A 17,209-nucleotide genomic window follows, 5' to 3' on the forward strand; every position below is an offset into this window, starting at 1 on the left:
TGAGCTTTGCATAGAAATGTCACAGATGTAAGACTTATTCCAGTGTTCCGTCCTTCACTACATCCAGTGGTGCTGGGCCCAGAAGTCTCACTTCTTAGGGAAGTGGGGAGTATAAAACAATACATTTAACAGGTAGAATATACTATATCACATCCTTCCCCAGCCTGGCACCCTCCAGATGTGCTGAACTCCAACTCCCATCATTCCAAGCCTGGTTTAAAGTTGAAGAATCATAAGTAGTGGTGTAGTGGAAAATTTTGAGGTGCAGGCCCTCATCATGACAGTCCCCATAGCCACATACCCCAAAGAGAGTCCAAACATCCAGGCTGTATGCTGATCCATATCAACAAACCAGTTCTAGCACTTTTCATCTCCAGCAGAAGCAGGTCTTCTTAAAGCTAATGGGTCTGTCAAGGTTCCCCTTATGACCTGGACCCTCTTGAGCAACCCATTAAGGATCTCTTGCCTCCTTAAGAGTTGCACCTTCCTTCTTTTAAACTTCCCCTTCCCAATAACGTGGGGTTTAGGCTGTAGGTGTGGGATGATTGGCAGTTCAGACACCTGGGTTTACTGTTTACTGGTTAAATAAAGCAAGCAAAATACAGCTAAAGGTATTTATACAATAGTGCTATAGAAGGCATAAAGAGAAGATAAAATTTGCAAAATGCAAGTTCCTTTACCCTAGCTGTACTTAAATTTCTCCAGGCTGCTTCTTCCTGGTCCCGCTTCAGGCTCTGGTCTCCCTGACTCTCTTTTGGCTCCCTCACTCTCTTTTTATACCCGCCTTCCTCAAAACTGAAAGCACTGTTTCAGACCTGAAGAAATAAACTTAACTGGGGAAATGAAACTGAAACCAAACTGGGGAAATGAAACTAGCCCTCTCAGGGATACCCCCTCCCAACAAAAAAAACCCAGGCCTCTAAGCCTGACCGTTTTTCTCTTTGCTTCTGTAGGCCTCAAACCTTCACAGGGTCTTCACTGCACATTCCAGACCTAGCCACCCCAAAATACTTTGCATTATAACAGGGAACAATATACCGTTGCTGGGAAAATTCATTCCCCCCCCCCCCAGCTACTGTGAGGATTGCAGCTAAGCTCAGAGGGAAGCCTGAGGGGTGGGGGTGGCAGATGACATCAGCATCCCTGCTAATAAAAAAGTGCCGGTGCTGTGTCCCTCCGAGTCCTGGCTCTACTACGCTACTGAACATAAGAAGGGAGAGCTAGGCCTTGAAGATGCCCATCTACACTTAGTGCCTGGGCAGCAGACTGAGTGGCAGGCACACAGATCACCCAGTCAGTCTTACTGCCCATGGTGAGACAAACTGTATTTCTATTTAAATTTTGGTAATTATTTCTAAATGTCCACATATAAATTAGCACATGCAAATTTTGTGCAAATCACAGTCCTCTTTTTTGGCACGTCATAACTGGCCACTCTAGGACCAAACTAAATGCTAACAGGGTCTGTCTTTGCTCCAAAACTGTTTCTAGGTGCTACTGCTGCTGCTTCAATCTTATCAACAAACATTTTGGAGAAATGTGGGATGGTGGTTCTTAGATGATGCCTCCTGTGATTAGGGAAGGATGGGTTGTATTAAATCCGTTCTATCTGTGTTTTGCAAAATTGTCAGCCGTCTTTCGTTCCATCGTCTGCTCACTGACAGAATCAGATTTTTTTTACCAGGATTTCATTCTGCTTGCACTAATTCACATTAACTAATGCACATTAGCGCATTTGCGCAAGTTATATTAGTCACTTGCGCTAATGCTCACTTGTGCTAATGCAAATTAGGGCAAATCCCACCCACCCACACAAAATTGAAAAACCAGTCAACAAGTCCATGGAATCTGCATAACTTAGAAAAAGATGGTCTGCTGTGGAATCTGCAGGGTGGATTCAAAGAAATCTAAACTCATTTGAATCCAAACTCACTCCATATAGCAAGTTTAAGGGCTCAGCATATCATTTAAGCATTAAAAAACACACAGGAAAAGGACCCAGACCTTGCAAGCCATTTTGTTGTTTATTTGGTTAGTCGCTTCCGACTCTTCGTGACTTCATGGACCAGCCCACGCCAGAGCTTCCTGTCAGCCGTCGCCACCCCCAGTTCCCCCAAGGTCGAGTCCGTCACCTCCAGTATATCGTCCATTCATCTTGCCCTTGGTCAGCCCTTTTTCCTTTTGCCTTCCACTTTCCCTAGCATCAGCATCTTCTCCAGGGTATCCTATCTTGGATCACTGTGATATTAAATGGCTTACCCTGAATTCGAATTGAGATCATTGTCATTTTTTGGATTGTATCCAAGCACTGCTTTAGCCACTTTATTATTAATTATGAAGGCTACTCCATTTCTTCTGTGGTCCTCTTGTCCACAGTAGTAGATCTGGTGGTCATTTGATGTGAAGTGGCCCATTCCAGTCCATTTCAGTTCACTGACACCCAAAATGTCTATATTTAATCTTGACATCTCCCCAATAACCACATCCAATTTGCCCTGGCTCATTGATCTTACATTCCAGGTTCCTGTGGTGTGTTGATCTTTAGAACATCGGATTCATCATTCACCGCCAGCACCATCAGCTGCTAGCCGTCCTTTCGGCTTGGAGCTAGCTGCGTCATCACATCTGGGGCTAGTTGAACTTATCCTCTGTTCCTCCCCAGTAGCATTTTGACCATCTTCCGACCTGGGAGTCCCATCTTCCGATGGTATACCGACATATCTCTGGTTGTATTGATCCATTAAGTTTTCATGGCAAGAATACTGGGGTGGGTTGCCGTTTCCTTCCCCAGGGATCATATTTAGTCTGACCTCTCTGCCATGACCTTCCCGTCTTGGGTGTCCCTTCACAGTTTAGCTCATGACATCATTGAGGTGCTCAAGCTCCAGCACCACAACAAGGTAACGATCTCCTTTGCTGGAGTTGCAAGCCGCAGCCTTCCCAATTTATTTATTCATTTATTCATTATTTCATTTCATTTCTAGACGGCTCAATAGCCGAAGCTCTCTGGGCAGTTCACAAAAATTAAAACCAAAGAGCACACAATAAAACAATATAAAACATAAAAAACATAAAAACCACAGTATAACAATACAACCAGAATAAAACCTAGCAGCAATGCAGGGATTTAAAATACAGATTGAAAACAGCAAAGCTAAAAGTCTAGAAAGCTAAAATGCCTAGGAAAATAAAAAGGTCTTCACCTGGCACCAGAAAGAATATAATGTAGGTGCCAGGTGAACCTCACTAGGGAGCTCATTCCACAGCTGTTGTGCCACAGCAGAAAAGGCCCTACTCCTAGTAGCCACCCACCTCACTTCCTTTGGCAGGGACTCACGAAGAAGGGCCGCTGAGGAAATCACCTACCCTTTGTTTGCTGTCCCCTCCAACGGCCCATTGAATAGAGGATCTCCCCTGTTAGGAGCCCTCCTTCCTGAATAGGAATCACCATTCCCTGCGGGACCAACTGACCAACATTCCCAGCCACTGAAAGCCAGTGCTCATCAGGAGTTCACACACAGCCCTTCTTCCTTTTCAAACAAAGCCCTCCAATCAGATTCACTGCAGCAGTTGGGCTTATCTATATAAGGAGGCATGCTTGCGAGGGAGCCAGCTCTCCAAGCACTAGGAGCCCCAGTGACGAAGCGTCTCAGCCCCAGTGACAAAGCGTCAGCAAACAAGCAAGTTAAGCAACTGTGCGAGTTTAGCCACAGGGCAAGGAAGCCAAGGCAGTGAATTCTTCCCTTCTTACTCTGTACTCACAGAAAGTAACTGTAAATAAATAACTATAAATCCCCACCTTCTCGTAGTAAAAAACTAAGTTTGCCAGAGAAACCCCCTCCCCCAAAAAACAGTTATGTAGGTAGAAAGCCAGCAATGGGGAGGGGGCTATCCGGGGTATTGCACTGAGTGCCACATGTACGACTATCTACCTGCTGGATGGAAATCATGGGTGTGTGCTCTGTGTAATGAGCTCCTGGCTCTCAGGGAACAAGTGTGTTCCCTTGAGGCCAAGGTTGCTGACCTGGAGAAGCTAAGAGAGGAGGAGAGGTTGGTGGATGAGACCTTCAGGGTCCCATTAGCTGTGTCCCACTCCCAGGGTGACAGCTCCTCTGCTGTGCTGGAGAATGCGGGTCTCGGGGAAGGAGAGTGTTATTCTGAGGAAGAGGGAAATGATCCCTTAGAAGGCACCCATTCCTCAGAAGATGAACAAATATCCTCTTGCGCCAAGGATGTGCTAGGTTGCTAGGTAGGGGGATGAAATCCAAGACCACCCAGGTGGCTTTCTCGGAAATGCTACTTGTTGCACGTGCAGGGCCAGCTAGACAGGCAAAGCTGAGGAGTCTGAATGCGTGGATGAGACGGTGGTGCCGGGAGAAGGGGTTCAGATTTGTTAGGCACTGGGGAACGTATTGGGATAAGCCTGGCCTGTACAAGAGGGATGGCTCCACTTGAACCAAAATGGAACCAGACTGCTGGCGCTAAACATAAAAACGGTGGCAGAGCAGCTTTTAAACTAAACCTTGGGGGAAAGCTGACCGGAGCTGGGAAGCATCCGGTTCGGGTTAAATCATCCAAAGGGATGAAGATGAAAATGGTTTTGATTGCCCAAATGTAGAAGGGGAGGAAATAGGCCAGGAGCACATGGTAGGACATAATAGCCAACAAAGTGCCCAACATCCCATAGCAAAAGATGCTCATGCCAGAGACATCTGGGGAAGGATACCGTGTACAGGTGTTTCTATGCAAGTGCTAGAAGCCCCCGCGCCAAAATGGGACAGTTGGAGTGCTTGATTTTAAAGGAAAACCTGGGTATAGTGGGCATTACAGAAACCTGGTGGAGCAGAGAGAACCAGTGGGAGACGGTCATCTCTGGATATAAACTCTATAGGAAGGACAGGTGAGGGTGTACTGGGGGAGGTGTTGCCCTGTACATCAAAAAGGGCATAGCGTCGAGTGGACTAGAACACCTAAAAGGGGTAGGCTCTTCCACAGAAGTGCTGTGGGTGGCAATACCAGGCTCCAAAACTAATTTAGTGCTAGGAACATGCTATCGTCCCCCAGACCAGAATGCTCAGAGGGACCTTGAGATGAAAAACGAAATCAGGGAGGCCTCCAAACAAGGAAGTGTTGTAATAATGGGCGACTTCAATTACGCCCCCATCAATTGGATACATGCATGTTCCAGCCATGAGAGAGAGGTTAAATTTCTCAACACCCTAAATGATTGTGCCCTAGAACAGTTGGGCATCAAACTGACCAGAGGGGAGGCAATCTTGGATTTAATCCTAAATGGTGTCACCCAGGACCTAGTACAAGATGTAAACGTTGTTGAACCAGTTGGAAACAGTGATCACAGTGTGATCAGATTTAATATATATTTAAGTGGAAAATTGCCCAGGAAGTCCAACACAGTCATATTTTTCAAAAAAGGAAACTTCTCTAAAATGAGGGAACTGGTGAAACGGAAGCTAATTGGGGGAGTCAAAAGGATTAAATCCCTTCAATCCGAATTCATATGAATCCAAACTCATTTGCTACACCCTGTGACACGTGCGTGCATCATCTAAAAACTAAGAAAATATGCTTTCCACTCCCCTTTAGAACTATTTTTCTCATATGTAAATATAATAATAAATTACAACACATACAAGAAATCAACTAAGATTACTTTAATTTGGTGACAGTTATTATTGAAAGGGCCGCGGTGGCTTAGTGGTTAAGACGCTGAACTGCAGACCGGAAGGTCGGCAGGACAGCAGTTCGAGACCCAAGTGCCGCGTGACGGAGTGAGCTCCCGTCTTCAGTCCCAGCTCCTGCCAACCTAGCAGTTTGAAAGCAAGAAATTGCAAGTAGATAAATAGGTACCGCCTCGGCGGGAAAGGTAACAGCGTTCCATGCACCTCGGTGTTCAGTCATGCCGGCCACATAACCACGGAAGCGTCTTCGGACAGCGCTGGCTCTTCGGCTTAGAAATGGGGATGAGCACTGCACCCTAGAGTCGGACACGACTGGTTGGGGACTCCTTTACCTTTTTACCTTTTTATTATTGATATCTGTCTGGGGCTACCAGACAGATCAGGGGCTACCCAGACAGATATCACCATTGCTATATGTCTGGGTAGCCCCTTGTTCACTTCTGGTGTGTCCATTTATCTCACCTTTTTCCTTTGTTCCTTTTGTCTTTCTTTAAATTCTTCTAGGCCCTTCAGTTCATCCTTCAGCATGATTGCCAACTGGATGTGAGAGTTCCCAACACTTTCAATTTCTATGAAAGATAAGAATACAATCTTTTACATAGAGAAAAAAACCCAATATCTTAGTAGATGACCTCTATTCTACAACTGCAGCTGAAGTATTTGTTAGCATTTGCTGTCAGGGCCAGCATAAGACATTTTGCTACCTGAGATGGACAAAATCCTACCCCCCCATTCCATATCCCACGTATCTACCGGACTGGCAAATGACTTTTACTTCAATGCTGTAAACATGACAGCATCCTCCACAGTACCTGAGGGCAGCAGGTTAGCTTAGGGGACACAGGACAGGCCGCGTGGCGTGCACACAGGGCCATCCCTACTATTAGGCAGAGTGAGATGTTCCTTCAGGCAGCAGATGCGGGAAGGTGGCAACAAGGTGCTGAAGGAGAGAGCTATTTGCCATGCAGCCTGCCCTGAGCCTCCTAAGCTAGCCTGCTGTCTTCAAGTGTGGTGGAGGACGCTGTCCCATCGTCACTGTCGAAATAAGATTCAACTGCCAGTCCAGTCAGCTTCTGTACATGGAATGGGAGGGGGCGCCATCTTGTCCTCTGCCTCAGGCAGCAAAATGTCTTGGGTCAGCCCTGTATGTCCTCTAGCATCATGCTGATGCTTCCTACCGCTACACACACATCTGCTGCCTCAGGTGGCCACCTTACTTTTTCCAGTGGCAGGGCCTGCCCTTATTTGCTGTGTGGTGTCTGTTCAGGATTTGGAGTGGACAGGTGTACAGAATGGCAGTATCCTTTATTCCCAATGCATAACGTTTTAAGTTTATCTCTTTTTCAGGGGAAGTTATCTTTCCAAATAAGTAGACGGTACAAATCCACTTCAGAGCGAGCCAGTGTGGTGTAGTGGGACTAGGGAGGCCTGGATTCTAGTCCCCACATGGCCATGAAGCTCCCTGGGTGACTTTGGGCCAGTCACTGACTCTCAGCCTAACCTACCTCACAGGGTTGTTGTGAATATAAAATGGAGATGAGGAGAACTATGTAAGCTGCCTTGGGTTCCTCGCAGGAGAGGAAAAGGCAGGATATAAATGTAATAACAAGTAAAACGAGTGACTGATAGTCTTTTTCAAACTGTCACCACTGATTTTATTTTCCTTTTTTGACATTACAAATACAAAGCAATGTGAGAGGGTGGCCAGCCAGAGCAATCAAGATATTACACATCTGCCTTCTTCCAAAATGATCATAGTTTATAAACTAAAAGAAATGGTAGTGATATCTTCTAATAACCAGCATTTTTAAATATTGTGGGTTTTTTTTAATTAACTTACAAAAATAAACTATTTTTTAAAATAAATGAAAAATGCCACATTGCAATTGTTCTCCCTTAAGGCCCAGAGAGATGAATAATTCCACTAATGTTGTCTGAACAGGGGTGGGGAACCTCTTTCAGCCCGAAGGCCACATTAATTTTCAGAGGAGCTCTCAGTGGCGGGTGGGGCCAAAGACAAAAGGTGGAGCTAAAGGCAAAAGGGGTGGGACAAAAATTACCAGCATATTTTAGCTTGAGGCTCTTACTGAGGCATTTCAGCCTTTTACAGTGGGGAAAAACTGCAGAAAAGCCAGGGAACCACTGAACTATTGGTGGCTGGGGGGGGAGGGGTGTGGCCCTCTGGGGGACCCTAGGAGGGCTGGATTTGGCCCCTGGCATGAGGTTCCCCACCCCTACTCTAACATCAAGAAGCATTTGTGCCGAAGATTTGTGGAAAAGAACTGTGCCCTGACATGGGACCCTCCTCCTGGTTTAGCCAACGGGCAGGCAAGACAGGAACACTCTCACACACACCCAACACATGCCTCAACCTTATCCCCCCTCAGAGTAATCACGCCTCACACTGAAAAACAGGGTGCCAGGCATCCAAATAGGCTGGATATCTTGCAGTCATTTTCATACCTACATGAGAAAACTCATACAGGCCTGCTGGGTTTTCAGATCTTCATGGGAGGCCCTTCTCTCAGTCCCGCCGCCATCAGAGACACGTTTGGTGGGAACACGAAAGAGGGCCTTATCGGAGGCTAGGCTAGCCCTTTCTCTGTTGTTTTTCCACCAGCAGGCAAAGTCATTTTTATTCAGGCATGCCTTTGGCATATGAGCTGGTGTTTTTAATTGTGTTTTTGATGTATTTTTTTCTATGTTATGTTTTAATTAAAATTTTGTTTTCAATCTGGATTTTATTTTTAGCCACACTGGGCACCCTGTTTTATCAGAAAGGTGGCATATCAAATAACTAAATAACTGAGAATTGTGGACCTCAGTTTGCGGTGTGAGTCACTTCATATGAGATATGAGAATTCTGGAAATTAACTGAGAACTTGGCAGCCATGCTGCTCCCAGATATTTTCCTGAGGTAAAATGGCTTACACAGCTGCTGTGAGGGGAAAAAAGGAGGGGTGCAGGAGGAGGCGAAGGTTGGAGTTTTTCTCTATCCTCCATTCGAGATTTCTGAACAAAAGCCAACAGTTTTGAGGCTCTGGAGTGAGGATTCCAAATTGGCACTCTGACATGTCCCATGGCGGCCATTACTCCTCACACGGTTCCCTCCTCCTCCCCACACCCCAGCATTAGCAAAATAGGTTCCCCCAGCCATCTAGGATCAGCCCCAGACTTCCCCTCAACTCAAAAAGCGTCTTATGGGCCTTTCCTTTGACATATATAGATGTTTCATGTGAGCCTCAATAAAAATGATTAATGTAATTGACAAGATGTATATACAAGGACGAAAACACCCACTTACAGTCAAATTTAAGTTCGTCCATGAGAGAAGGATGTGTTAAACTTGCTTTGTTATACTGGTTGGCCTTTTATGTATGGCCCAGTCACGAGCAAAATTTGTTTATAACATGTATATCCCGCCCTTCCCTAAATTACTCTCAGGGTGGCCAAAAGATCCAAAGTGGAGCTTGCTAATATACTTACGTTGTTTTAGGATTTCAAATGAAGCCTTCAGAGTACTGAAGGGGAAGGAAAAAAAAGTCAGTTTTTCTTAAAGTTTCAAATGTCAGTACAGAATAGTTCAAAGCCACAAGCTTCACCATCCAGATTGATCATATAACAATAGCTACCATACCACAAACCTAAACTTTCCACATGTACAACAGCTACAACCCAGACACCAACCGTAGACCAACCCACAGAGGAAATGTTTGACTTTTCTTTCTTTCCTTGGACGTTAGACTCCTCCACAATGCAGAGGCATGTCTGAAATTGATCTCAGAGTATCTAACAACCCCAATAACAAGCCTTCGATTTCACAGTCCAAGGAAAGGTTCCTCCTGTGCAAGCACCGAGTCATTGCTGACTCCTAGAGGGACGCTGCTTTCGCTGGCGTTTTCATGGCAGACTGTAGCGGGGTGGTTTGCCATTGCCTTCCCCGGTCATGACTACCTTTCCCCCAGCAAGCTGGGTACTCATTATACCGACCTCGGAAGGATGGAAGGCTGAGTCGACCTGAGCCGGCTACCTGGGACCCGGCTTCCGCTGGGATCGAACTCAGGTCTTGGGGAGAGTTTCTGTTGCAATACTGCCACCTACCACTCTGCGCCACACCTAAAGGCTAACAGTGCCAAGAAGAAATCATTTGCATGTTTCTATTAGGAAAATCAATTCAATGCTTGGTAAAGCAGTGAACTAAAGATTTCTTTGAGCTGTCCATACCTTTTTCTCATCAATCAAATCTTATTTACCATTCTCACCAAGCATCCTCTTTCTTATAGTTTTTACTAGGATTTTCTGTGTGCCCAGCAATTTTCTGATCCTATCAGTGTGTTGGAATATTACAAAAGTGACTGCTGTTGAATAGCTTTTAGTCTCTGAAAAGAAACTTGTGCCAATAACTGATCACAGAACTAATATATTTTAGTTTTAATTCCCTGATATCTTCATATGAAAATTACGAGGCAATAATGTTCCTTTTAGTATGGTTTCTTGACGCCCTCTTGTGGTTAGTATGTTGGACTTTGGCTGGAGAGACCTGAGGCTGCATGAAAAAGGGAAAGAGAAGGACACATGTCCCCAAACAGCATAAGACCACCAGCTCAAGATTTTCTAGGAGTTTATTTTCCCAGCACCAGGGAGAAACATTTTATCACAAAGTCAACAAACCGGTTCTAAAACAGTTTTCATCTCCACCAAGAACAGGTCTTTTGTAACACTCATGGGATTTAATTGCCCATTCAAAACAAACCCACCCCCAAATACTTTGCATTACAACAGGGATAACTCATAACAATCTATTATTGCTGGGGAAATCCATTCCATACGATGAGTATTGCAGCTAAACTCAACAAGAACAGGGACGTGGGGGGGGGAGATGACCTCACCATCCCTGCTAATCGGAGAGCCTGGCGCTTGGACCTGCGAGCCCTGCCTCCATCACACCACAGCTTGAACGTCCCACTCCTTGTTTCTTCAAGTGACCACGTAACTAGAAGAGTGCTTTCAGTTTTTCAATACAGGAAGGTAAAATGGCACGCTACTGACAGGAAAACCACAGGGCACATTGTCCTTACACTTTAGTGAACAAGAGTGGAAATAATGCAAGCACAATAACCACGTTGGATACAATAGCAGCAGCCGGAGAGAGAGAGAGAGAGAGAGAGAGAGATGGCTTTATTGATATCTAGATCCTGTTTTGTTCTCTCTGCTTTATGCTGCCTTTTCTAATATATTTAACCCACAAGTTATCCACAGCATAAGCAGGAGTACATTAACGCACTAGATGTGTGCGAACAAAAGGGATGTTAGCGTATTTTAGGATTATAGAAGAACTAGAGCAATGAAACCATAAAGGGGTGGGGAAGCCACTTTCTGCTGAACTTATTAAAGATCTGTGACTTTATGGGTGCCTATTTCAGAGTCAGGGGCTCTGAACAGAGAACAACAAGGTCCATGAAACAGGATGACAAAGGTAATGAATTGGCTTGAGTTCAAATAGTAAGGGGAGTGTTGTTCAAATGCTCTGCAAGCATTTCAATCATTACAAGCTTCCTGTGTAGATATCACTTCTGTGTAGGAAAAAAAAAGTAAAATATAATGTGTGACAAATACTGTGATGCAAGGTTTCCTTGCCAAGTTGCTCATCTTCCCAGGCAAATTGTGTAGCGTATATGTGTGATCTTTATTGCATGGAAAAGCAATAGGAAGCCACAGCCAATTGTGGGTTCTCATTGTATGTTCATGTGTTAAAACAGACATGTGTTCTCATCACACAGACTATAAGAAAAGCCATGCAGGATCAGACCAAAGGCCTCTTTAGACTAGCATTCTGTTTACACAGTGGCTAACCAAATGCCTATGGGAAGCCCACAAGCAGGATATGACTGCAACTACACCTTCACTATAGTGTTCCTCCACAACTGGTGTACATAGGCATACAGCCTGTGATAACTGGGGGTAGCATATAGCTATCATGACCAGTAGCCATTGATAGCCTTCTCCTCCATGAATTTATCTAATCCCAATTTAAAGCTATGTACTCGTTGTTCCCAAGAAACAGAGGGAACCAGGCACTGGGAATAACCAGTCAAAAATATAGAATGTTCAAATAAATACAGCTGCAATGTTCAGCCAATCAGTAGGTTAGACTGCTTGATAGAAAAGTTCTAATTGACTAAAAAAAACACATGTGGAGGCATATATACCTTAGGAAAACTGCAGATGGCAAGTGCCATCTTAGAAGAGGCATCCCCCTTCCTCTCACACTGAAGAGGAATGCCTCTTCTAATACGATGCCTGTTGTAACACATGCTTGGCTCCTCTAAAAACAAATAAATATTTTGTGGTAACAGCCCTACAAAATAATGTTCATGCAATCTGGCTTTCAAGGAAACTTCGGCCTTGGTGTCTTTCATTTTAGAAATTAAGAGCACTGACAGCTCCAGGTTTTTGAGGGCCCTTGGGCAATACACCCTCAAAGGCCCCCATGCCTCAGTAAGTCTGCTTCTCAACAGCATTGTCACCAGCTGCTCTCCTCCTTCTCTCTACCACCATTGTCTGGGCCAGAGCAAGAGACAGGTGAACAAGCAGGCTGCAAGGGTGAAGAGGAGGAGTAAGTCCAGGGGGATCTTGACAGTGGGCCCCTGCTGGAGTTTGGGCTCTTGGCTGGTGCCCAACCATGTCTACCCTTGATGCTGGCCCTGATTAAGAGAAAGTGAGGGGACCCAGGAAAATAGAAACCAAAGCTAGTTGGGGCTGATGAAAGTCCTAGCAAGAGCACAGCTGTTCGTCCACATGCAGTCACAGGATTTCATACATCGAGCAGAGAATCAGACTAGATACTCTACAAGGTACCTTAAAACTCTTATGATTCTATTATTTTATTTTTGTGTCATTATTCCATTCATTTTCACTATTCATTCAGATTAATTATTTGCTTATTTGTTCAGTATTATTCCATTCATTTTCCTTATGTGCATTTGTTTTTGTGGTTTTTCCTCCCCTCCCCTCTTCCCAGTCGCCTTTTGTTTTATTTTGCAGCTGCCTGATGTAGGTGCAGCAGCTGTCTGATTTGCTGGCGGCTTCCTACATTGTTCCAAAATTCCCTGAATGTGCCATTGTTATGGGGCATTCTGGGGAAATAAGATGGCAGTTGTCACGAGGTAGCTGCCAAGAACCCCCACTGCTACCTGTGAAATTAAGCCACTGTACCCCGAAAGAGTGATAAATGGGTACAAATCAGTGAATGAAAAAGAAGCCCATTTATACTTATTCATTGCTCTTGGCATTTGTTTCATAACCAATGGAAATATATACTGAGTGGTCCCCATTTGATCCCATTTTTCCTCTGTTACGACACGAATGCACACCTCCATACAGGACGTGCTTGGAAATGTAGGTACCTATGAGGGAGCAGAAGTCTAGATGACCCAGGCCAAACTCTCCAGGGGCATTTGTGAGCCTCACCATCCCTGCCTCCTTTGGATCGTCCACGGCAGCTTTCCCAACCTGGTGCCTTCCAGATGTGTTGGTCTGCAACTCCCATAATTCCCAACCAGCATAGGAATTGCTGGCTGGGAATGATGGGAGTTGCAGTCCAGCACATCTGGAGGGCACCAGGTTGGGAAGGCTGTTCCATGGGATTTCCCGTTGCAGTAGATAGCAGAGCTGAATAGGGTGGCCACTTACAAATTGCCCCCAAAGAGGAAATGCATCACGCAAAAAGGGGATGAAAGAGGACACTCATTTGCATAAAATTTGCATATGCTAATTTATAAGTATAGATGCAAATGTAGAAACAATTATTGTAATTTAAATAGAAATACAGTACATCTCATTGTAGTGCAGAAGACTATGGGCTTCTTCACACAGAGCTTTTATCTTGCTATTGAGATTGGTTACTCACGGAACTTTGTGGGCCCTTTAGATGACATCATCAGCCCCCAGGGCATCTTCCGCACTAAATGACCTTTATTCCATTTTTTAAAAGATTGGAGATAATGAACTATCAGATTACCACGCTTCAGTTCCGCTTCAAGGAAAAGCCGCAATAAGAGGAGTAGACCATGGTGTCATCTAGTGGCTGTATAATGAAACATATGGAAGACTTCGATAAGGGGGAAAAGGAGGGGAAGAAAGCACGTGTAAAGGGAGTCTGTCATGATCCTGCATTTAAAATGGAAGAGAAAGCCCTATTTTAAAAGCAGGATTTTAGGCTGGTGTAGCTGGACTATAAGGAAGGCTGAGCGCTGAAGAATTGATGTGTTTGAATTGTGGTGCTGGAGAAGACTCTTACGAGTCCCCCGGACTGCAAGGAGGTCAAATCAGTCCATCCTAAAGGAAATCAACCCTGAGTGCTCATTGGAAGGACAGATACTGAAGCTGAAGCTCAAATATTTTGGCCACCTAATGCAAAGAGAAAACTCCCTGGCTGGGAAAGATTGAAAGAAAAAGGAGAAGGGGACGGCAGAGGATGAGATGGCTAGATAGCATCACCGATGCAATGGATATGGACTTGAGCACACTCCAAGAGAGAGCGGAGGACAGGAAGGCCTAGTGTGCTGTGGTCCACAGGGTCACGAAGAGTCGGACACGACTGAACGACTGAACAACAACAACAACAGAGATGCTCTCTGACCAGGTGAGCTGTGTGCCTTCCTGTTCAGTCTGCTACCCGGGTGCTAAGTGTTCATAGGCAGCCTCAAGGCCCTTTAACTCTTCCTTCTGATGGTTCTTTATCTTTTAACCAGACATGCCCTTCACACAGAGGACTGCTTCAAAGAGAGGACAGTCTTCTGGAGCCCTTCGAATAGAGGACTGCCTTCTGTAAAAGAGGCCCCTCCCCCCTAGCTGAATCTTCATAGTTTTGCAAAGAGCAATTGAGGAAAAAGAAGTTATTAAATCATTGCCATTTGAATCACAGGAAGCAGGCACATGTAACAGTGAGGATTTGTGGCTCATTTTTTTGATAACATTGAGGGTGTTGAACTTGCTAAATTTCTAGCCGCACACACTCGGGACTGTTTGTTCCCCATTGCTTAGAGAAGCAAAACAACTTCTCTTCAAAGACCCAGCCTTTAACAGGAAGTCGGATTACTCGCTCTTTGAACTGACCCTCTGGCTTTTCTGAAATCAGGGCTGGTCTTATCTGTTGCTTCGAGCAGCAGATTACTACAGCCTGACCCCAATCTCCAGCTCTCTGTGTGACTTTAAAGGGAAAAAACCCGTTAAAGTGCTTCCTTCCAGAGCAGGAGGGTGTCACTTTGACCACTGCCAGCTCCAGGTTTTTAAGGGCTCTTGAGCAATACAAAATAATGTTTAGATGATGCAAAGTATTCAGTTTGGCTTTCAAAGAGACTTTTGCCCTGGCCTCTTTTGTGTTAGAAATTAGTGTGGGCTCCGGGTTTTGGAGGGCCCTTGGGCAAAGCACCCTCAATGGGCTCAGTGAGTCAACCTTCTCTCCACCATTGCCACCAGCTGCTCTTGCTCCTTGTTCTCTTTCTCATCCCTGCTACCACTTGCTTGCTTGACAGGCAGAGAACCAGTGAAGACAGTGAAGACAGTGGCCTCTCCTGCTCCTCCTTCTCACAACCACCACTGTCTGGGCAAGAGTGAGAGACAGGCGAACAAGAAGCTTGCAAGGGTGAAGAGGAGGAGCAACTCCAGGGAGCTCTTGCCAGTGGGCCCCTGCTGGTGTGTGGGCCCTCAGCGGGTGCCCAACTACGCCTACTGTTGGTGCCGGTCCTGACTTGATGACTGCTTTCTGTGAGAAATGTCTTTTGGACAACTCCATCCTTAGGCATCCCTCTCAACTGGGTCTCAGTACTGAGCACACCATGCAGCTCAAAGGGTTGGTTCACATACTGCTCATCACTCACTGGCGAGCACCAAGAGAGGACTTGCACATGTGAATCTGGGTCTAAAAAGACGTGACGACAGCAGGCCCGTATGTTAAAATTAGGGTGGCCACTGACACATCTCAAAAATAGGAGATTCATCACCCTCCCAAAACAGATTTGACAAAAGAGGGCATTAATTTGCATATACTAATATATGCATATTAGTGTGTGTGTGTGTGTGTGTGTGTGTGTATACATACACACTACACACACACACACACACAGAGAGAGAGAATTAATATAACTTAAATAGAAATACAACATATCACACCCTACTGGGGAAGACACTAGATACTCACTGTTGATGGCCAGTTCTTCTGGCTTCCTACAGTTCTTTATCTTTAAACTGGACTTGGACTGGACAGCCCTTCAAATATAGGATGCCTTCAAATACAGGACTGTCCCCTAACAGTCCTTCAGACAGAGGACTATCCTCTGTAAAGTAAGACATGGTCACCCTAGAATGTAGGTTGTGCCAAACCGATATAAAGTGGGATGGGGCAGGGGCAGCCAGAGAGCAGATCTCCAGAAGTTTTAGACTTTAACTCCCAGCATTCCTGACTATTGACCATGCTGGCAGGGGCTTCTGGGAGTTGAAGCCCCAAACATCTAGAGATCCACCTTCTGCCCATCCCTGGAATAAGGGTCAGTTTGATGCACAGAAGCTACAGTTGAAAGGGGTTGCTACATCCCACACCTAAATTTCAAGCATCTATACACCAACTTATAACCCTGCATTTAAAATGGGGCTTTCTGCTTCCATTTTAACTGCAGGATCACAACAGACTCCCTTTACATGTGCTTTCTTCCCCCCCTCACCTTTCCCGCTCCTTCTCGCCCTTATCTGAGTCTTCCATTATCTTTCATTGATCTCGCTCCTCTTCTTGCAGCTTTTCCTTTTTCACGGAGGGAACTCAAGCGGAACACAAGCAGGGTAATTTCATAGCTCATTACCTCCAATCTATTTAAAACCGGAATGAAGGTCATTTAGTGCAGGAGACGCCCTGGAGGTTGACAGTGTCATCTAAAGGGCCCGCAAACTTCCATGAGTGAGCAATCTCAATAGCAGGATGAAAGCTCAATGTGAAGAAGCTCTTCTTCCTCCTCCCCACAGCTGCTTTTCTCTTGGTGGAATCTACCTCTAGTCTCAGAACCTGGCCAGGGGAAAAGTAGACATGGAATTTTATTGGGAAACTACCGCCAGTCAGAGTAGGCAATACTGGGCTTCATGGACAAATAGTTGCACCTTGTATAAGTTTTATTTATGTATTTATTTAAAATGTTTCTTTAAAATAAATAAAGAAGTACCTATGCTCCAAGAGCTGGAAGCATTCGGGTGCTGCTGCTCCCAGGCCTTGCACTGAAGGAGCACCCCTATGCACTGACCTCCAGGAATACTGAACGAGATCAGCACCATGAACAGAATAGGCACACTTTCCACACTGGAAATTTCCAAGATAAAGCCACAGCAGTGACACCACTTAGCTTAAGGCCATACCCCGTAGCTTACTGTGCATTATGTTCAATCCAGCCCTTGCAAGGATCAATTGTGCACCAAATAGGAAATGCACTAGCTGGGTTTTTTCCCACCCCCACCTCCCCCGCCCC

General features: G+C 45.3%; 1 protein-coding gene across 4 annotated transcripts in view; it reads right to left on the bottom strand.

The window, feature by feature from the left end:
- Positions 1–17,209, bottom strand: part of PSTPIP1 (proline-serine-threonine phosphatase interacting protein 1) — a 59,105-nt gene that overhangs the window by 15,351 nt on the left and 26,545 nt on the right. For all 4 annotated transcript variants that reach the window (XM_084816797.1, XM_084816795.1, XM_084816794.1 and 1 more), the window contains exons 4-5: positions 9,186–9,220; positions 6,162–6,268 (exon numbers count right to left, since the gene is read on the bottom strand). In XM_084816797.1, the coding sequence (XP_084672923.1) occupies positions 6,162–6,268; positions 9,186–9,220 (142 nt within the window). The remainder of the gene's footprint in view (positions 1–6,161; positions 6,269–9,185; positions 9,221–17,209) is intronic.

This window comes from Heloderma suspectum, chromosome 11, assembly GCF_057233095.1.
Source record: "Heloderma suspectum isolate Gila_16-S chromosome 11, 16-S_ref, whole genome shotgun sequence".
NCBI lineage: Eukaryota > Metazoa > Chordata > Lepidosauria > Squamata > Helodermatidae > Heloderma > Heloderma suspectum.